The sequence below is a fragment of the Botryllus schlosseri genome, chromosome 6 (assembly GCF_051294905.1).
Source record: "Botryllus schlosseri isolate E-star chromosome 6, Bs_hap1, whole genome shotgun sequence".
In the NCBI taxonomy this organism is placed as follows: Eukaryota; Metazoa; Chordata; class Ascidiacea; order Stolidobranchia; family Styelidae; genus Botryllus; species Botryllus schlosseri.
The window spans coordinates 28,916,702-28,939,210 of NC_137241.1; the positions used below are offsets into that span (position 1 = coordinate 28,916,702).

The 22,509-nt window shown below is 37.5% G+C and overlaps 1 protein-coding gene across 2 annotated transcripts; it reads left to right on the top strand.

Moving 5' to 3' along the window:
• The first annotated feature begins 986 nt into the window (after window positions 1-986).
• On the top strand, window positions 987-21,545 carry LOC145442002 (kinesin-like protein KIF28). Of its 2 annotated transcripts, none has more exons than XM_080319973.1 (22): window positions 987-1,605; window positions 3,199-3,384; window positions 3,532-3,647; window positions 4,664-4,757; window positions 5,695-5,781; window positions 5,997-6,176; window positions 7,011-7,110; window positions 7,166-7,332; window positions 8,209-8,410; window positions 9,132-9,283; window positions 10,129-10,256; window positions 12,185-12,308; window positions 13,257-13,436; window positions 13,645-13,731; window positions 14,949-15,208; window positions 16,171-16,299; window positions 16,368-16,502; window positions 17,547-17,713; window positions 18,273-18,397; window positions 18,457-18,534; window positions 19,267-19,342; window positions 20,162-21,545. In XM_080319973.1, exons 1-22 carry the CDS (start codon window positions 1,555-1,557, stop codon window positions 20,461-20,463), a joined length of 3,126 nt encoding a protein of 1,041 aa, XP_080176099.1. In that variant the 5' UTR covers window positions 987-1,554; the 3' UTR covers window positions 20,464-21,545. The 2 variants fall into 2 exon arrangements, with proteins under 2 accessions (XP_080176099.1, XP_080176098.1); XM_080319972.1 differs by having other exon boundaries at window positions 989-1,605; window positions 9,105-9,283.
• Window positions 21,546-22,509: the final 964 nt, after the last annotated feature.

A 22,509-nucleotide genomic window follows, 5' to 3' on the forward strand; every position in this document is an offset into this window, starting at 1 on the left:
ACAACTAGGGGTCGTGACCTCAATGGGGACGTTTGCCTATACTCTGGGGTCGCGGAGACGAAATTTAAATACCAATGACTTTTACAATAATGCCAATTAAGCGGATGCTGTCGCGGGGTCATTTCTGGATATATAAACAATAAGGTACTAGATCAGTCGAAGCGTCACTTTAACGCGCCACCAACTCTAACTTAAGGTTGATGTCTGGCCATTACTATGAAGATTAAAATGCCGGGAGATTATATATAAGACGGCAAGTTTTTCTTCCCGGAAAACTGCAAGTGACCGATAGTGTACATTCACAGAGGCTCGACGCAGCCGAATAACTTACATATATCGTTATCTGCATTTCGAGTGACGCAGTATTTAAGGTAGCAGCGTTAGACTACTTCGATTGGATATAGAAAGGAAACGTTCCAAAAGACCTATATAAACTACGATACTGTAGGCTTGATTGGGTTTCTTAATCTAACGACGGAGGATTACGAGTTCATAATTGCTATTTCTGCGCAGATAGTTGCCAGCCTCACACATAGGCCGTCAGTGTGACCATTTTTGTAGTATACTCCACGTCAAATTGAGTGTTGGGGCCACGCAACATTTTCAAATCGAAATATGGGGTCGAGACCAATAAAGTGTGGAAACCCCTGCACCAGAGTGACCACGTCGCGACTGATCAGCTGTCAGCACTGAGCAGTAACAGTGAGCTGAGCGCACACTACCATTTCAATGGTATGAGAGATCGTATACGATATTACGATCGCATTTTTTTATATTTGATAATTGTCGCGTTGCACTTGCGTTTTGGGTTGACGGGTATGGCAAGGAAACGTTGCTTCTTCGTGGTTGTTCATCGCAACCATGGGCGATCCTTCTTCAAACATTAGACGCTATATACAAACACCAAAACAGCTGTCGTAAGAATCACTCTCGCCAGTCTGAATCGCACCATGGAGAGTTATCGCAGTGAGGGTTAACGACCCAAAATATGAGCGAGCATAGTGGTCTAGATAAGTCGAGAATTTGTTTGTCTTGAATCGCGTATCTTGTCTGATATAGAATATATATGGTTGTACATTGGGTGGATTTCTGTTATTGATACCAGTGTAGACGGAAGTACGGGGAATTATCGACACAAAATGGGTTGCTCCCCGCTAAGCTCTGCTTTGTATATACGTAATTATAGATCGTAAGGCGAATCGCATATTGTAGCTTAGAACCATAGTTTATTGTTGACGTGACGCTGTAGCCGGCGACGTTCGTTGTGCTATTTGTGTGTTAGGGACACTCGTATGTATTCAAAAAGGTTTCTGCGTCCTAATTAATTCGAGAGGTTGTTCCATTGCGCACGAGAAAATTAGTCATACAATGGTGACCTCACGGCGCTTTTTTGTTCTTATGATCGACACAACAAAACACGCGAAACCGTGGTGCTATTCTTCAGACTAAGTGATTCAATGTGCCGAGTAGTAGCTTTCTGGAATTTAAATAACTCAGATAACTTGAGGATACGGAGGTCGAATTCATAACCAGACCGGGAGTTAGTCGTCTACAATGCCGGGAGAAAACGTTCAAGTTGCGGTGCGCGTCCGCCCCTTTAATCAGGTACGTTTCAGAACCATCCAAAATATGATTTTGCTAGTGAATACATAGCTTAATAAAGTATAACCAAGTGGGAAGTACCACAATCTACGGGCATTATTACCAGTTAAAGGTGCATGGTAACGCCAGCGAATTAAGTCCAACCGGGTAATCCAATTTCAAAGCTGTTACAGCTCCTATTCCACCGTATATTCTAAACATTGTTACCAGTTGTTAGAGATCTTGACTATGTATGTATATGTATAATATATATACCGTAGTGTGTGATAATACTTTCTCGGTGCTATTAATTCATACGATAATTTCGTGCCCGTCTTAAATTCATATGCCAGAAAATGAAATCGGCCACGCAATCTGAATTCTGAATTCGATAGAAATGCCTGCGATCATCCGCGTGTGAGCGTGCAAACCTACTATCGATTTTTGCTAGGATAGATAGCTTATGTTGACTGTCGAGTTGCCATGGTCACAAATCTGCATCACTGGTTTGCCAGTGTCCTGGCCTTTTGCGATTGTACCATAAACATTCGTTTTTGATATGACTGTGTTTGTGTATGGAAAAAAACTAGTTTCTAGATATCCCTGGGAAAAAAGTACTCTTTATTGATTAAATCAGGGTCGAATGTTCTTGAACTATTTCAAGCGTCATTCACATTGTGAGCCACTTCAGTACAAATGTTGGCGGGTGATATCACATTCCAATTTTTCAAGTAATTGTTCATGTCTATGTATAATCTGTCAATTCACACTGTATAAACCGTATTCATTCACGCTATTTCGAGGTATTATTATAATAATTATGCTGCTATTATCATTAATGATATGTTGACATAAATTAATTACACAAATTTGTTTTAATGTCGCTGTCGGAGCTCCCGGTTTGACCAACGGTATTTCAGCTTCTCGATTCGACCAAATATACCAAAGCAGTCAATCGGGCTACGTAAATAGATCGTCAAATTTACCTTCGGCTCGGAGTCTACCACTCGGCTCCTTCTGATAACCGTTGTAGTAGATAGACTATATAGAATAAGTAATGTGAGACTTATTTGTGGATTGTGTGTTTTATTATCGCGGGCTTGGGCACGCTAAAAGTATTTACATAAATTCCGTGTGCTGACAACAGTACCCGTCGGAGTTTACGTCGTAGTATTCCACAATTACGACATTTATGTGTGGGTAATGGTTATAGTTCAAATTGTTGCAATGCAAATATCCAATATCGCATTTGTTTGGCATATGAATGCTGACAATTGTAGACTTATGGGGAAATTCGGAAGCTAAATTGGAAATCAGGTTAGCCTAGTAGCATTTGCCCTAAATATGTAACTGGCGTTCTAAATGTATTGTATTCATAAGCTTATTTAACGCGGTAACTTATAATCGCCCACTCCAGTAATACAAAGAATCTAGTAGAGGCGTTATGTTAGAGGCGATTATTGGTGGTCGATACTTGAGATATTCTGCCCGCCTCCCGGATTTGCGGCGTGTTCAACCCTCCAATATCCAAGACACTGCTACTTAACACCAATAACGTTGCATAATACTTTAAAGAGACATTAGAGCCACCTGATTCATCTCGTATTCTTTCATCAGCGAGAAAAGAACGCCAATTCGAAATGCATATTGAAGATGGACAGAGGTTCTACCACCATTACAAACCCACACACTGGCGAAAACAAGACGTTTACGTTTGACCACTCGTACTGGTCGCATGACGGTTTCGTTGAAAAGGACTCAGTGCTTATTCCGGATAGCGCAAACAGCATTTATGCCGATCAGGTAGTGTTTATTCTTTCCATCATAATGACAGAAATTTGCTTTATAAATAACAACTGTCTGTCGGAAGCAATTCTTAATAACAATGCGCATTGTTATGACTTGATAATATTAACAAATAGTTAGTGACGAAATATTTTTAATTCGCAGAGAATGGTCTTCAATCAACTCGGTCGTCAAGTCCTGGACAATGCTTGGGAAGGCTACAATTCGACATTATTTGCATACGGACAAACTGGGAGTGGGAAAAGCTACTCAATGCTTGGGTAATGTTGTAGCTTGAACCTTTACTTTGGATTAGCATAACAGTGCCAAGAAAAGTAGGCTACATCCTACATGTACTTCACAATTATAGCCGTGTAGGCAATAGGCCACATAATAGCGATGGTGTTTTGCAGATTGAGCTCTTAATTGGTCAGTGGTCACTCTGATGAAGGTTGCAGCTGTAAAATTAGGATTAATGATTAAAATTTTGCCAAGCACGTGCAAGTAGCGATTCGTAAGGCTGGCTAAAGCTACCTGGAAGCAGAAGTAAAAAGTGACATTGGAACTAAACATTGAATGATTTTACTTCAATTTGACAGACAGAGAGACAGACATTTATTGGCCTGTGGCATATTAGCCTGTGACTTCCAAAAAAATACATGATGTAGTCCTGAAACTTATAAAAAATACAGTAGGCCTGAAACTGACTAACATTAGGGTTACTATCATCATTTTATTAAATTTTTGATCAAAGCAATACACTACAAGATTGCGATACATAATGAAACGATAGGAGGGTGCGGAAACGACTTGGAGTAGTCATTTAATCAGACACCCATCTTGGCCTGTAGCATGTAAGTTAGATGCATGCACCATATGTCATCCTACTCAAAATGAATATATTTTGGCGGTCATGTTGTTTTTGTTTCCATATCCACACCATTTGATCTGATGATGACCTTTTTCTTTTAATGACAAGAAAAAACCAAAACACGTTATGTGTGTGTTGATCTGCCATCGCCAGCCACTAGATATGGTATAATGGAGTTCTGTTTACTGTACTCACTACATTATTTCTTCCCCTAATCGTGTCCAGAGAATCCATAAAATCTATAAATCTGTTGTGCAATTGGGATCTTCTGTTTGCTGACCTTAGGCATTTGTTGTTGCTGTTTAGCCAAGGTGACGTTTTTAACTTTGTCTCGTTCGATGTTCCCAAATTGACCTTTTTCACAAAATTTGAATAGCTATGCGTCACTATCTATGCTTGTAAACCATTATTTCATTTGAATACCAGGTATGGTGCAAACAAGGGCATTGTTCCAATCGCATGTGGAGAATTATTCAAAGCCATTGATGGGGCTGATAAATCAAATGGCAAACAAATGCAGGTATATATCAAGCATATTTAGTTTATAAGATGTACTGTAATGAAAATTACAGTAAAACTCGACAGCTCCTCCTCATGTATCATGCAAATCGTTGTAAAATTGAAACAAATTCAGCACATGAGTATCAGTTTTCTAATCATTACATCATTTCAAAACACCACAAGACTGCTGTACAATCAAAAGATAGGAAGGTGTCAAAGCGACTTGGAGTTGTCTTTGAAATCACTTACCTGGGCCCAGGCGATGTAAATAAGAGGCATGTAGGCTACACTAAATGGAACTAAATAAGAGATACCATAAAATGACTAGTGATGAAAATGAATTATGTGTCGATAGGCGAGGTTGATATGTCAGCTCGAGGTTCAGTAATATTAAGGTCTGGCCATTCTTCATTCAGTAGAAATTACTGGTATTAGAGACATCAAGTCTTCTTTCTTTGTTTATTTTGACGCGTCTTTTCCTTTGCCAACCAGTGTATCAGGCTTCTTGGAAACTCCAATACTCTGATGTACGCTACCCTGCCTTCATTGAATTTGAAATGTGGCTCTATCTATTTTTACAATTTAATTACCAGCCTATGTGTAGCGGAACCATTATTCAACAAGAGTAATTTCAATGCTTGGTATATCTATATATGCTGGAAAGGTTCCTTCATTGTTATTCATGGTATTTTATCAAATCGATTTAGAGCATCTTCATAGGTCTTTTTTCTTTTATGTATAGCACTGAACTGATCAATTACACTTAATGACACGTTATTATAAGATAACAAATATCGTCTTGTTAAACTGCAACTACAATTTGCAAACTACAATTTTTGACTACTGCCAACTGGCTAGTGCCTACCTATTAATTTCATGTAAGTCTACAATCTACATTGTATAACCATTTTTATGAAAATTATCTCAACTGAATTAGTGTCATTGTCATTTTACAGGTGACATTTAGCATGCTTGAAATTTACAATGAGAATGTGAGGGATCTATTGGCATCCAATAAGGGTTCAACTCACGGTGGACTGAAGGTATGGATACACAAATCAGTTTCATTTCTGTGTTTTTAGCTTGAAATATTTTTTCATATATTTAATTGACACTTACAGATGTTAGATGCCATATTTTGATCATTTGGCAGATGATTTTGCGTTACTAATTTCTTTAGAATTTCACACATAATCCTGTCATAGGAATGCATCTCAAACAGAAACTTATTTCAATTTCTTAATGTTTTCCTTCGCAGGTGAGGCAAGACAGAAATCAATCTTTCTACGTTCCCGATTTGAGAAATCTGCCGTGCGAAAATTATGGGGCGATTGAAAGGTTGATGAAGGAAGGTGCTATAAACAGAACAACAGCTTCCACCAACATGAACGCCACCAGCAGCAGATCTCATATGGTCATCACAATCAAATTTAAACAGGTCAGCGACATTTTGTAATACTTATTTGGCCCGAAACAGTAACAGGTTCAATTTAAGGTATATAAGAACTGATTCAAGATATTGGCGAATATTTTGATAACATACCCTGGTTTAGTGTATATTTTTTCTGGCACGATCCATGTCAGCAATCTCTTAATCATGGTTGATGCTAGTTTTCTAAGAAAATATTTGTAGACTAAGTAGTGGAGATAAACCAGACTTGGTATGTCATTCGATTTTAATTTTTGCTGTGGCACATGCTTGTTATATAAGCATATCATAGTAGCTTAATGTTTCAATTGCCACTCATTAATCTTGAATAATAAGCATTTGCATGTATAGGCTATTTAATGTTATTGGGACTTGAACTATCGAATCAGAATTCACCTTCTAATCATCCAATTCCATTAAAAGATACAATGCTACAATGACATGTTCAGAATATTGTTCAAAGTTACAATCTATATATATTACTAGATACCAGTAAAACCAGTGTCAATGCCCAGGGATATCTAGTTCTAATTCTAGATATCCCTGTGAATACCCTTCACCAATCACCCCGATATATTTAGCCGATATTCAAAAGATGCAGAATCTATCTTAAGGCACGTTTCCAAAAACTTCTGAGCATTTCTTTTAGCAGCTTTACAGCCATTGTTATGCTTGGAAATGAAATATACTAGAAAGGACACCTGTATATGAAATATATCAACATTCCCAATCTAACAGCCACAAATTACAGGTCTCTGACTCCCCTTTTCATTTTGGTTTGATACGTTGACCATTATTTTCGTACGCAATATTATATTCAATGTGATTTGATTTGTATTGCAGGTCTTCAACAATGCCAGTGGCGAAAGTACAACAAAAACAAGTGAAATTAACCTGGTAGATCTTGCCGGCAGCGAACGAGCCAAGTCTACAGGAGCTACTGGTAAAAAAAAATCACATTCACAAAAATAGTCGTTTTACAATCCTTCCCGCAATAGGTGACAGGTTGAAGGAAGGTTCTGCGATTAATGTCAGTTTGTTAACACTCGGTAGTGTAATAGAGGCTTTGGCTGAAAATAATCCAAAGAAGACCGTACCGTACCGTGAATCCGTTTTGACAAAGCTGCTCAAGTCTGCTTTGGGTGGAAACAGTAAAACTGTGATGGTGGGTATTATTTTACATATTGTTTTTTGAGATGATATCAACAGAGTGTGCTTGTGTCAGGAATGTTTCTGGCAACGTTGAAAGGGGTTTCCAGTTACAATAAACATATAGTCTTTTATTATAAATTGAGTTCAATGGTCCCTAAAGGTGTACATAATCATAGGGGAAATATGTTCATTCTTCCTGCACTGCAATTGTGGCATGATATAATAGGTAATACCGTTGGGCAAAATTAGTCAATGTTACTTGACATGTAGCTTTGTGAACTACATACGGACTTACGAATGATATTTTTGTTGTGAGCAATGATTTTGCATGTATTATGGTATTTGTTTAATAGTTCTTCCAATCAAATTCCATTATGTATGATGTATGATTCTGGATATGTATGCTATAATCGTTGTGAAATTGTTAATACCAATTTAACCGGCGATGGTTCAGACATAAACCGAATGCCTATATCTGTTGGAAGAGCCTTACTAATAAAATGTAGAATTGGCAATGCCATTAGCTGACGCACCTGCTTTGTCAAGTTATAGTTCTTGAAATGAATATAAGCTGCTCAATTGAGTTGAAAGAAATGTAATTATGGCAGTCTAGGCACGGGAGTATTGCTTAAACAGGTATCAGCTTTTCCCTGTATTGATTTTCATTTGGAATGCTGCCATGAATTTTGTGTTACAAATAGTGAATTATCAATACCTCATTATACCTCATTACCTCATTATCAATACCCAAAACTCATTATCTTGATGTTCATTTGTTTCCTGTTTTCTTTTGCCCTTTTATTTAATTGAAAGCCGATTTATATATATACCTGTTTACGGCAGATAAATCATTATTACAAGGATAGTGACATCTATTCTGTTTCTAAAGATTGCAGCGCTAAGTCCCGCAGACATCAACTTTGAAGAAACGTTGTCAACACTGAGATACGCAGACCGAGCCAAGAAGATCCAAAACAAGGCAGTAATAAACCTGAGTCCGACTGAAAAACTAATTCAGGACTTGAAATCTGAAAATGCACGATTACTGCAACTCCTGGCTCAGCACGGAACGGGAGCATCTGTCAACAAAGGTAGGGTTCTGAACTTTTATGATCAGTTGAACACGCTAGAGCTCGTTTGCATGACGATTCATTCATATCACCTTTATAGATCATTGCATTGGTGTGTTGCTGTTCATCAAACAATGCTATTCTGTTCTTTGATTTCTAGTAAAATAATTGCTGCACATTTCAAATCTTGCTTGTGTAGACATCATTGCAATCAGAATCATGTACCAACTTCTGTAAACACAAGAGCTTGAACACATATTGCCCAAACGCTCTTCTGTTATTCAAGTCATATATGTAATGTTTTTAAATAAACCATCATTCCAAAATGAGGAAATTAAGTAAGAGTACTTCAACTTTTTTGGAGTACTCAAGTAGATTTTGCCTGCTGTTGTTACTGAAGTGTTTATGATTTCACACTGCCTCTACTTAACAGTTTTCAGTTTTTTTAGGTCAATTCAGTCAATTTCCAATCGAATAATATACACATATTGAAATGAACCTGAATATTTTCGACTGACACTCGTCAGGGGTACTCGTCAGCAACTAGTTGAGAAACTGGAAGAACATCGAATATTTACCTCAATATGAATATATTATTCAATTGTATATTGAAGTTCTGTACCTCCAAGAAGCTCTTCGATCAATTTCGCATGTCTCACAATCTGCTCATCTCATGCATGCTTTTCACTTCACGCACGCCAATTGATTTGTGCAGATGCCTCGCAAGGTTTTCCTTCTTCAGCCGATCTGGAGCTGCTCATCGCCCAGAACGAGCGACAAATGAAAGAGACCATGATGACGTGGGATCAGAAACTGGAGGAGGCGAAAAAAGAGTGGCAACTGGAGCACGTGTCGGCGAGCGACAAAATGTTTTTGGAGCATCCGTACTTCCAGGTTTGTATTTCCAAATTGGGCTTCAACAAATTGACACGTTGGATCATGATTCAGAATACATGTGCCATTATCTTTGTGAAATTGTTATACAAATACAGGTGTGGATGTTTGAGACATGAACTAAATGTGTATGTATTTTGGAGGGGCCATACTAATAAACATAGAACTGACAATCCCATTAGCTGAGTCACCTGCTTTTTCAGTTGGGTTAAAAACAAAACTGTGATGTAGGCAGGAAAGTATTGATTAAACTCCATTGCAATGTCCATCGATGACATTTTAAATGGTAAATTACGTTTGATTGTTAAATACAAAATTTTCCAGAATGTTTTCATAGGATGTGATTTTCAAAGTGTTGGTGTTGCATTCTTTCTGTAGTAAATCGAATGTTGCTACTTTTCAAATTGCAGGATGCATCTTCACGACATATCAACATGACAAATGACACAACATATTGAGTAATTTTAGAAAATATATTTTGTTACTCATGATACACAGCCCTGAACTCTTTCACCCTTTAACCCCAGTCTAAACACTAGTAGATCTGTCTCTAAACACAAGTAGATCTGCCTCAAAAATTGTTTAGTAGAAGTGGAAGTACGGTATGTAGTGAAAGTAGGCAATGCCTGTGCTAATACAGAACTACAAGCAAAGCAGCCACTTTTGCGGTCAACATATACTGAAACTTTTTATATCGCTGCAATCATAAGACGGAACACAATTGTACCCTTATATTCAAGTAATTCAGTAAACACGATCTCTTTACGACTAATGTCCTGTGATTTGTTAATGCTCGTCGGCACGCTTTGTAAACTATGTCGACATCGTAGATATGATTTCTCTAGAATGTCAACGAGGATCCGCAATTGTCAGGGGTCATTAAGAAATGCATTCTCGAGGGGGTGACTGTTGTTGGAAAATGCACAAGTATCCAGCAATCCAAAAAGGCATGCATTGCGTTACGAGGTCTTGGGTAAGTTTTGCAATGGTTAATATTTGTGATACTTGTATTCTACTGATGTGATATGTATCTGTTTGTCTTTGGACCGCAAATTTCGATATTGCTAGCCTGTTCCATTATAAGATAGTCTAGCTGCGGGTTACATTCTGAAATAAAACAATGAAACCAAGTGACAGTTTTACAGGAACCCGGCTCTTAAGAAAACTATCACAATTTTCTAATGCTGACGCGCCATTAGTAAACACAAGGTTTGTCTGTGCGAACAACTGACATCTCTATGCTGTGTGCTGTTCAATGTGCTGCTCAACCACTGAATTCATCTATATGTACTTGTATATACAGAAGACGCTGAGATTGCATTGAACATACTAAAAGCTTCAAAGTGTCTTCATTTGAATATCTTTATAAACATTGGAATCACGAATCAGGATGTTAGATATATTTAGCTCGGGCCATGTGGCGTATGGGAAGGCAAAATGTTCTGTTTAGTCATTATTTGACTAGCAATCATAAATGATGAATGATCGATATATAATTACATATATCCGGTTATGTATTGAAGTTGATCAAATACAATTGGTTGCTTGGCATGAGAATTCCTTTTACATTTGCTTCTACATTTAACCCAGCTGGTAATGATCGCACCGTTTTTGATCAGTTTAATGGGCAGAACTGAGGCGTGTTCTCATATAATAGCAAACAGGTCAAATTTATTTTCATTAAAAGGTGAAGAATATGAGAAACGTAACTGCAAAATAAGAAGAATAAATATGACCTGAACATTGTCCTGAAATATTTTATTTTCATTACCACACTATTACGAGGCTATTTTCAATGTCAAAATGATCTGCCATTATCTCACGAGCGACCATGTTTGTAGTTGTCTCCAAGGTATATAAGAAGGTGTGGGAATATATGAGCGGTGAAAATTTATATTCAGGTCAATGACCATGTTTTTTTGTAAATCAAAATGTATCTGTGTTTGTATGGAAGTACTCGCAGTATACAGATAAACTGTAAAAGGCTGTGTATAGGAACTACAGCATTCCTTGGTACTTTGTCATGTGTTCTGTATACAGGCCACAAAGATTCCAAACAGTTTTAGAGGCCACTAGCCGCTCATCTCATGATAGAATGATGAATTTCCGATGAATTTCATAGTGGGGTCGACTATTCCCAACTAACGTCAGCCGTACGTAACTGTACAGACAGCAAATTTGTTAAAATGTAAAATTTTATGAGTTCTGATAAATTACGTAAGACGTAATAAATTCCTCTGGACTTCGCCATTAGCAACGCTACATCTCACACGACAACATATACTCGACTGTACTGTAACATGTGGTTGGCTTTAGGGAATTATGTAACAGAATAAATATTTTGACTCAAATGATTATGCAATAGTCCAAGACATGTCAATGGAGTATGGAGACGTATTTCAACACAATTTATTTACTACTTGATTCTGTTCTCTAGGTTTACCCAGTAATTCATTTATTCAGTAATTTCCGTTACTTGGAAACATCGCTAGATAGCGATACTATGACAAGACAGATACGTGTCAAAAGTAATATTAATTTATCAAACCACAAAAAGTGTGAGAGAAAATATGCTGGAAAGAGGCATGCTCACAGATTGGGGAAATATAAAAATGATAATATTAAAAGATCACACAGTAATTAAATTTCGATGAAGGCATATTTGGTCTGTGCAATTGGAATTTAAGTATGTTTTTGCTAACGATATGTATTTGCCATAATGAAACTGTTTATGCAAATTGAATTACGATCCATTTCTAAGACTTGGTGGTGTGAAAATGCTGAAATACTGCTATCATCTTTTACAATGATCTGTGTAATGAACCATAAACTCTTATTTAGGAGGAATGCAAAGAATATTCTTGTGAGATATTGTAATTTATTTTCTGTGATGGTTTTAAGAATTCAAGAGCATCATGCCAATATTATCTGCAACAAGAACAGAATAATCGCTGAGCCGCTAAAATCCAATGACGTTTTCATTAACGGTTCGAAGATCACGACACGGACTGCGTTGAAGCATGGGGTAAGCTCCATTTTAGTAGTTCACCTGATTTTTAACAATTAATCTCTCTCTATCCAGGCAACCCTTCCGAAATTAGCCTATCTAATATCATGGAGTGTTTGGTACTAGCAATCAGACTCCACAATTGTTCAGTGAATCATTTATCAAATCTGAAATCCATAAATTATTTAATAAGAAATGATGTACTTATATTATAAGAACAATATGCCGTGATGCTAATCCGAGAAGAAGAATCACCAGAAGTAAAAAAGATGAAAAAAGTCTTTGAAATCGTTCCTAACATAGGTGGTGTTTTGTGTCAGAACTCCAGGGTTGCAACCAAGTCACAAGGCTCCGAGTCACAAGTCAATCTCAGTTTTACAGTTTTGACTCGAGTCAAGTCGAGTCATTTTCAATTCACCACCGAGTCAAGTCCGAGTCCAAGTCACCGAACAGAGCGTTGAGTCCGAGTCATGGTATTATGACTCGAGTCGAGTCCAAGTCATTGTGTTGACTGCCCAGTTTCCGGTTAAAGGCTTGTTAAATCCACTTTATAACTCTGTTTGGTAATATCGAATGGTTCGCATTTATAAATACTAATTTTGGTCATTTTTCAGTTTCTGGACGCATTTTCAAGAACCACTACCCATTGACAAAATCCCAATAGTGTGATTATATTACAATGAAACGTCGGTCTTGGCCTTCTGAGTCTCGAGTCATATGACTTGGTTCGAGTCATGCGCAATGACTCGAGTCCAAGTCGAGTCAATACACAAATTGACTTGGGTCGCGTCGAGTCATTTCCGTATTTTGAGAAAATAACTCGAGTCAAGTCGAGTCATCTGAAAAACGTGACTCGAGTCGGACTCGAGTCGAGTCATGACTCGAGTCATTACAACCCTGCAGAACTCTCACATGTATCCAGGAGTACTGTCTTGGAATCTTATCACTGATTTTTTCTTTTCCAAGGACCGTATAAAAATGGGATCAAACAGTCTCTTTTTATTCATTGGATTTCCTAACGAAAGGAAAAAGGAAAGTGCGCAGGAGCTGACGAGCAAGTGCGATTACGCGTTTTTCCAAAACGAACTTGCCGCGAGTCTCGGAATCAATTACGAATTCAAAACAAAGCAAAAAGATAACAGCCAAGTATGTTAAAGCACAATGCATTGATATTTTCAGTGTGCTAATACTTATCATAACTAACCTATTGTGTACAGCTGTACACACTATATTTTGTACATAGTGATATCAACAAATATGATGTCAAGGATCAAGTGCTGCCTTGTTTTTTGGAAAATGTATTAATAAATATCTTTTCAATTTGACAAATTATTGAAAAGACCTTGTTTTTCAGGCATCTCTTGCTAGAGCGTATAACGATTATGTCATGCTGATGCCTGAAGTTGCCCAAGTCAATGCGATCAGTCAAGAATTGCAAAAGGTATTTGATTCATGCTATATTGTGAGTAGGGCTGAGCACAATGATTCGAGTATGCTACTGAGATATGATTTTTTCGAGTAGGCTACTGAAATTATATACCCCTGTCCAAAAAGATGTAGATTATCACCAAAAATTATAGTTTGGATACTATTTCTCACCGAGGAAGCATTGAAACCACGACACACAAAAGAAATAGTACAAAGCCATTAGTGGAAATGATATTTCTGTGAGGTGGTGATCAACCCACACGATTGTCAGCCTTCTGATTTCAAACTCAAAACCTTGCCCTTCTGGAATACCGAATCAATCCCCAATGTTTCCTAGCTCATTTGCATTCAGCAATTCGTAATATCAGTTATTAGCAGGGCGATTTTTTTACCTGATAAACGGAAGATTTTGACTTGAAAATGAAAATTTTAACACTATGACCTTTGCCCTCGTGTATGTAAATTAGGTTCTTTCGCATTTCTGGTTGAAGCTGTCTGTCCTTACGAGTAGTTTGACCTGAAAAACTTTTTTGATTTAGAGACTGACAAATTATTTCATGAAAAAACTTTATTTTAACGAAATCTGCACCTACCGTATGAAGAAATCCAGTAATTACATCACGCATTACCGTAAAAATAATTAAAATTTGTTGTAGTACAACGAAAGATACTTTCCTACATTCTCACGACCACGCAGTCTTGCTTCAGTTAGGATATTGCGGTACGTAACACCATGTCAACCTGTTTGTTTCGTTTGACCGTTTATGATTCACAATGTGCAGACAATGGGCCGTCTACAACGGTAGGCCTATAAAGTCGGCTACAAGCTGTAAATTGTCAATTGATAAGTTCACCGACAGTGCAAACATGTACGATACAAACGAAATGCAGTTTGCAAAAGCTTTGTTAAACAATTTTGACAAATTTTTACCTAACGATACAATATTGACAAAAATCGCCCTAGGTATTAATTAGTTAGTTGTGTTTTAGTTTTGAAAGGTTGTTAGTTCTATTTCTAGTTGCGTGTTTTGAAAACTGAGCATTTTTCACTCTGTTTCTAGTGGCACATTTCTTAAACCCGGCAGTTCGCACAACTCTATATAACGGGTGCTAATCAGATAATCGACTTGATTTGAAGCCTAACACTTGGTTCAGAATCAAATCGCTAATTTTTCCCAGCCTTTAATAGCAAGGGAAAGTATAGTTGACTGATTTGAACATCACCTCTAGAACATCACCTTCCAAATCTTTGTACTCAACTTGGCGTCGCACGACTCTGCCGGGCAAGAAAAAGAGAAAGAAGTCGCCGTGAAAGTGGTGCAAAATATCACGCAGCAAGTCTGGATCTGGTCCAAGGCAAAGTTTATCAACAGAAACTATTTGATCGAAGAACTGTACCAGGCTTTTCTCGACGATCCCAAACATGTCGACAGTCTTGCCAAAGAGGACGATCCGTTTTGGGACCCAGTCGAGGATATCTACATTGGCTGGTATTGTTACTTACAATTCTGTATTGATTCAAAATACAATAGTTAAAATTGAATTCAATTGCATTGTAAATTAATTGTAAAGTAAGCAGTGAACATAGTCAATTTGATTTCAAATATTTGATGACATCAAAATTCAACTCTAGTCAACGATTAACATCCATGAGAAAAATGGTCAAGACATCTGAAAAATGGGTCTTCAGTCTGACAGCAATATTTATTTGTGTCTGTTCAGTATAGTAGTACAGGTTTTTATGTGCCGGTGTTCAATTGTGGCAAAACTGATAGCACTAACCGAGAGCTGGGCACCACGGACCTGACTCTGACCGGCCCGCAAAGAGTAGCTTGTAATTTAGAAAATAAATTGTACTTTTGAATGTTGATACATGGGCTGGAACCAAACGAAACCGAAAATTTGTTTATTTTCAAGTTTGTTTATTTATGTGTCGTATGTATGTAGCATATCTAATTCACTTCATTTTATGCATGATCATTGATCAAATTAAAATCATAGGCCGTGTCATTCGTAATGTGACAATGCAGCAAGCAAGGTTTGAACAATACTATGAGACAACAATGGCAAACATATTCATAAAATCACACAAAACTAATGTGAAATTTTTGAGGTATAAAGGAATTATTTCAGTCTGCAATTACATGGCCTCGTCAACTTGAATAAATGTTGATTTTAACTTCAACCTTACTGTTTTTCTATATCTAGTATGAATCAATGCTTGTTTGTTGTTGTAAATAAACCCTCATTTCCCCGTTACCTAATATTAACACATCCACTTAGCAGCCTGTTCAAACAATCTTATTCACTACTTTCAATCTAGAAATGAGGTTAATACGCTGCAGACTACGGTTCCAACTTTATCCCCTTGGGAAAACGATTGCCCACCCATGCACTAATCCTACTTGTGTATATAATAACACTGGAATCTAAATCATCAATTTTCCTTCAGTTCCCATGTCTGGTTGCACAGTTTGGCGTACAGGATGCCGTTAGAAGATCAAATTGTCATTCTAAGTCACTCTGGTGTGGAGGAAGGACAAATGCAAGTTACAATCTCTCCGTGCACGCCCAACGGAGTGTAAGTGTTTTCATATGTGATTTGCTGATACCATAATGATATTATTATATTCTGTACTTGCCTGACAGTGTGCAGGGAGATGATGTGATGATTTTGGATCCAAATCAACTGCTGGGAGGTCGGTTAGACATATTCATTCAGATCCACCAATGTGTTGGGTTGCAGTGGATCAAGCAAAACAACACGAGAGGAATATTGATCAAGTAAGAATATAGACAATAGATTCATTTGTTTGTCACACCAGTGAAAATTCGGTGCGGATCATGATGACGACGGGGGGTTGTTTTTAGCTTTGCAATTACTGAACAGAGGGCTGTTCAAGGAAAAACTTTTCCTTCAGATTTCACTGGCTCCATGATAAAATTGTTAGGTTGGTTAAAAAAACGCTGCTCACCAACTTGGCTCCATTCCAACCAGTAGAAGAGAAATTCTTGCAGTAGAAAGTTTTGAATTTATCATTGAAAAATTAAAAAATAAAATTTCAAATTTTTCTGTCAACCCCATAAAATTGTTAGGTTATCAGTAGAGATGATGCATACCAAATTTGGCTCAATTCCAACCACTAGAAGCGAAGCTATAGCAGTAGAAACATTTCTATTTCTATGATTTTATAATAAATAATTACGGAATTAGTCACCGTAAATACTATTTTATTCAAATCCAAATTTTTCTACTGCAATAACTTCGCTTCTAGTGGTTGGAATTGAGCCAAATTTGGGGCGCATCATCTTTACTGACAGCCTAACAATTTTATGGGGTCGACAGAAAAATTTTGAAGTTCAATTTTTTAATGATAAATTCAAAACTTTCTACTGCAAGAATTTCGCTTCTACTGGTTCGAATTGAGCCAAAGTTGGTGTGCAGCGTTTTTTTAACCAACCTGACAATTTTATCAAGTAGCCAGTGTAATCTGAAGGAAAAGTTTTTTTTTTAGAACAGCCCTGAACACCTCTGAATAGGTTGATACTGAATATCGAAATCAATATTTTGAGGAAAATAACTTTATGTAAAGTTTTCATTTTCCTTCGCTTGTCTTGACCATGGTTGTTAAGTTTCAGACAATGTGACAAACATAAACATAACAAAGATTTTGTTGAAAAAAATGAAAATTAAAAAAAAGAACATGATTTTGTATCAATTTCAAAAATGGATCTCCAAATTTCAAAAATGGACATGAGCTACTTCGATTCCTCCGCGACAGTAGCCTATATGACAATCATTTTTCACAAAGTCCATCGTATCTTCAGGTTCAAATTTTACAACGAGAGATACGGCCACCAGACAAGGATGGTGTGGCACGTCGTCAACCCGCGAATGAATTTCCAAAAGCATATTGCAATCGATTGCGTGGACCAAGACTTTCTTGACTATTTGCACACCAACGCAATCGTGATGGAAGTGTGGGGATTACAAGGTAATTAAGTACCACGGGCGACAAAACGTTAGAAGTTCTTTTCAAATTCTCAACTAATTGCTGACGATTAGGCCTAACCCTGAAATGTGTTAGCCAAAAATATGCGGGTATATTTTAATATGAATATATTATTCAATAATAATTAGCATGTGAGCAGCATTCTCAGCAACTTACGTACGTACAAGTTACTTACTTACGTGCCGCAGAGTTTGGCAAGGTCTAGTCTCATCTGCTCCTGCATCCACATATAAAATCAGAATGAAAATATAATGACTTGAATTTGACTACAAATCAGAAAATTTGAGATGACTCTGAAAATTCACATGACTGGACTTGAAATTTTTTTTAAATGGCTTTACCCAAGTCAAAATCTACGGTGACTCGAAGTTAGTGACTTGGGCAGTTTTGGTCATCGTGATTTCTTCATATAATTTCAATCACAACATAAAATTGTTAATATTAGACTGAACTGAAGGCACCAAATATTCAGCCGTCGGATGCTTTTTTATTCGATTCTGATTCTGACCCGCCATTATGGAGATACAAAACAATATTTCAGGCGGTCGTCAGTCCATTTCTAACATAACTCTGGACGACGGTGTCATACGAGCAAGCAGTCCTGCCATCACTGTGTCGCCACCATCAACTGCCGCTTCAAATTCGTCTACAGAACTGGAAGCATTGGTACGCTTAACATTGTGTTACTATCGATAACCTTCTTGGTCAATGCAACTGTTTATCAGGAAAGAGAACTAGAAATCGCGAGAAATAACATCGAAAAACTGTCCGAAGAGAAAAAAGAATTGAAGGAGCTCTGTCGGGTAGGGCATTTTTAATATAAACCAAGTCAGGACCTACTTTATGATAAATTCTCAAGTAATGCAACGAGCAAAGTATTTCAGCGACCACGTGCGCCCGTAACCCACAAACAGAAATACTTGAGAAATACAAGTATATTTTGCCGACTTGCACCACTTATTCACGTGGATTTCGAAAAATCGCCCGGTACTTTTGCCAAATTTTGTACCACATTTTGCGTTAGTCACGAAGATACATATTGGAATTTCGAAAGTAGCCATCTTTGATTTAACTCCCACTTGTGGGCGATGGCCGCATTGAAAAATTTGTAAAACGCTACTTTTTAAAATTTATCGTCATTATGTCCATTCTACTGTAATCAATTGTACACGCCAGTTATTTTTGTAAATTTTTTTTTTTAAGTTTTACAAAGGTTTGAAAATTATAGGGGGGCAATTGAGTTTTCACAATTTTCGAAGGGGGCCACGGTGCTCAGAAGGTTGTGAAATCTTGATTTAACTGCAAAAAGCATGCGACTCCTTGATAAAACGTACTTTTCGAAACTAGTTACTTGATTACTAATCAGACGTTCATTTACTCAGAAATCCCTGCATTTACTACTTCCACTTGAAGTAGTTTTGGCCAAACGCTAATTCCAATTCTAATTGAGTAGAAAATTAATGTTACTTCCACTTCTACTTGAGCACCAGCAACGGCTACTCTGACCACAAGGAATAACCTCAACACATTTGTAGGTTCTAACCAAGGAGAACACAAATTTGAAGTCTAGAGGAAAAACTGAGAAGAAAGGAAAAAATGGAGTTGTTCCTGGTGAGTAGGCCTATCTTTTATCCAAAGCTGTAGTTGTGGGCTGCATCAACTCCACAGTGTTACAAACAACTATCAACAATTTTGAACGAATTCGATCCTTTGGTATATGTTCATGCGTTTATGCAATCATGCAATATTCGCATCGAAATAAACTCACATATTTTCATCCGACACGTGTCAGGGGAAATTGTCAAGAGTCTCAATCAGTTCGTCTGTAATCTTCACTAGTTGTTGGCCGAAAATGTTCAGGTTTATTTCTGCATGAATATGTCATTCAATGGTATACTGAAGTTCTGTGCCTTTCAGAGTCTCTTCATGTGTTTATAATTTTGTACGGGGCAGAAATAAGTTTAGTTGGGTAGCTTGGACATCATAAACTAGGGTTGATTTAGTTGGACTTGTTTGTATTCTCTCTTGAATGCTGATAATCCTGAGCTGAGGCCTAATGGTATGCGAAACGGAAATGCAAAGGTCCGTTATTTTGAACCTTTCATATCAGCCCTCAAGTTTACCGGACCACGACCTGACATATCGATCTCGCCTTCCGACACATGCCACCTCATTTTGTCGCCTGTCTTTTTATACTCTATTCTTTTACCTTTCATTCAGTGTGCATGCCTCCTTTTTACATCGCCTAGGACAAGGTGGGTGTCTGATTTCAAAGACTACTCCAAGTCTTTTCGACACCTTCCATCTTTTCATTGTATCGCAGTCTTGTGGTGCATTGCAATGATGAAATTGTTAATAATGAATTGAATCTGTGAAATTGAGGAGTTTGTCGCAGCATTCAAAATGCTACATTTCTATTTTACTTGAAAGGCAACGACATACAAGCTGAACTCGGGCGCGCCTTGAAAAGACATTTCGTAGACGTGCGACCCGTTCAAAACCAATTGCAAAACCTCGCCCGCAACGACGTACCGCCAGAGCCGAGACGCTCCAACAACGGGTTGGTCAATAAAGACTCCTACAATGATCTCCGCCGGTATGCCGAGACATGTCAGTCTGAAATAGGCAAGATATCAAGCGGTCTGGATGGTGCTGTCAAAACCTTGAAAGAGTCAGTGGCTGCCTCAGTTAGAGCCAAGAAAAACGAGAGTAAGGTTAATGGTACGAGATAACGGTATCAAAGTACTCCAACTTGGTTTTGTCTACTCACGCAAGGGATGACCATTTCTACTTGTGCTTGCCATTTTTTTAGGCAAAGCTAGGCCTAGAATACTACTTCTACTTTAGGAGCAGCAGTTACTTTGACCACGTCTGGTCATAGATTCCCTGACCATCCATATTCAGATACTTGGCATATTTCTGTATATTTATGTTGCTTTCGCTTGATATATTTAGTGATTTTACTCATGCCCCACTCAGCAGTGATCGTCATTCGAAAACCCAGAATCTGAACTGTCTAACACTCGATAGGCACCAACTTGTGTAATGGTGAAAAAAATTGAATGCTGACATCGTAAACTTGAACATGAGTCCCTATTAATTAATGATCATCACTAATCATGCAATAAACCCGAATATTTTCGGCTGGCACTCGTCAAAAGGCAATCGTCAGGAAAACTTTTATCAAAATACGCCAACCTAGTTTGTGAAGAAGTTTATGTACCATCTAAAAATAGTACATAGAGCTTAAGCTATCTCTTGATCATTTGAATGTTCACGCCGGTGACGTCCTATTTGATGATATACAGTGTTCTTTCCAATTCTCTACTAGTTGCTGACTACTACACCTGAAAATTTGCGGGTTTATTGCAATGTGTAGAGAATAATCCATTGTATAAAGTTCTGTTCCTACAAGAAGCTCTTCAATAGGTTGAAAACATGTTGTGTTTTCTGTGCTGTTTAGTTTTGGACATTTTGGAGAGGTCCACTCTTGGATAAAGCATAATTTTGAGATTAGATTCTTGCAATCTCGGTCAAAGGATTGTGGTTTAACAATGCACTGTGCAGTGAATCTGCTACATAATTTCATAGCTTATTCTCCTTCACTTCGTGCGAACTGTGCATTCAGTGAAAGCTTATGCATTTATATTTGCTATATTTATTATTGCGACATGGTGCAATTACTTGATTGTACCCGGTTTTCATTATCGAGAAGCCATATCATGAACTTTTTCATATTCTAACGACTTTCAATGTCTCGCAAATTGTTATTGGTGAATATCATGTACAGATTATTACATACATTGTTTTCAAATGTGGTGATACTGGTTTCCTGGAAGGGTGCAGCTATGACAGTATTTGTAGCTCAATAATACTTGGAATGCGTAGGTTAATACTATATTAAATTGTGTGCTGAAATTCTGTCCCTCAGAGCACAGTTGTAAACAAGTCACAAGTCAATTTGACTATTTTAGTTTTGACAAGAGTTATTTTCAATTCACCACCAATTCGAGTCTGAGTTCAAGTCAGGAAGCAACGGATCGAGCCCGAGTCAGTGTTAAGACTCGAGTCCAAGCCATAGTGTTTACTGCTCAGTATCGAGTTCAATCATGGTTCAACTCACTTCTGTGATACCCTTCCAGGGTGATATCTTAGACCTCGAATCAATATGATAGGCTACTCATATTTCTCACTCTCAACATGTTCATTCAAACAGATAAAAGACAGTTTCTGGGCCCATTTTTCAATTACCGGTCGTGATATCCGAGATCTAAATAAGTCATAGAAAGTGTGTGACACAAAGTGACTCAAGTTCAGTCGTATTGGATCTTCAAGAAATTGACCCTGGAGTCATTACAACCCTGCAGATTATATACCACTTAATTTTTACACATTCGATTTTGTTCATAGGAAGCAGTTTTGGGGTATGCTTGCATTAATTTATGAGTAGATACATTTATAAGTTGCATTCTTAAGAAAATAACTCAAGTCATTACGAACCCAACTTTAGAGTCTCTTCAAATGCTTTATGCATAGTATATCTGGCAATACTTGAATCCAGCCGTATTGTGTCACGAAGACGTTGGCAATATCGTCTTAAAATTTTGAACGTAATGAAATATATAGTTTCAATATAAATTCATTTCAGAATAACATTGAATGCACAATAACCCTGCTATTCCAAGTGAAAACATTGATCTTCGGTGCAATAAAAACTAACTTAAAACATTAGACTACATCACCACTGCTGTGGAATTATGCAAGTTATTGTTATTATT

Excerpts from the sequence above, each read along its gene's own strand:
- LOC145442002 (XM_080319972.1), top strand. The coding sequence starts at position 1,555 with ATGCCGGGAGAAAACGTTCAAGTTGCGGTGCGCGTCCGCCCCTTTAAT. Across the intron at positions 13,437-13,644 it reads AGCAAAAAGATAACAGCCAA|GCATCTCTTGCTAGAGCGTA; the intron begins GTATGTTAAAGC and ends CTTGTTTTTCAG. Across the intron at positions 16,503-17,546 it reads ACGAGAGGAATATTGATCAA|GTTCAAATTTTACAACGAGA; the intron begins GTAAGAATATAG and ends TCGTATCTTCAG.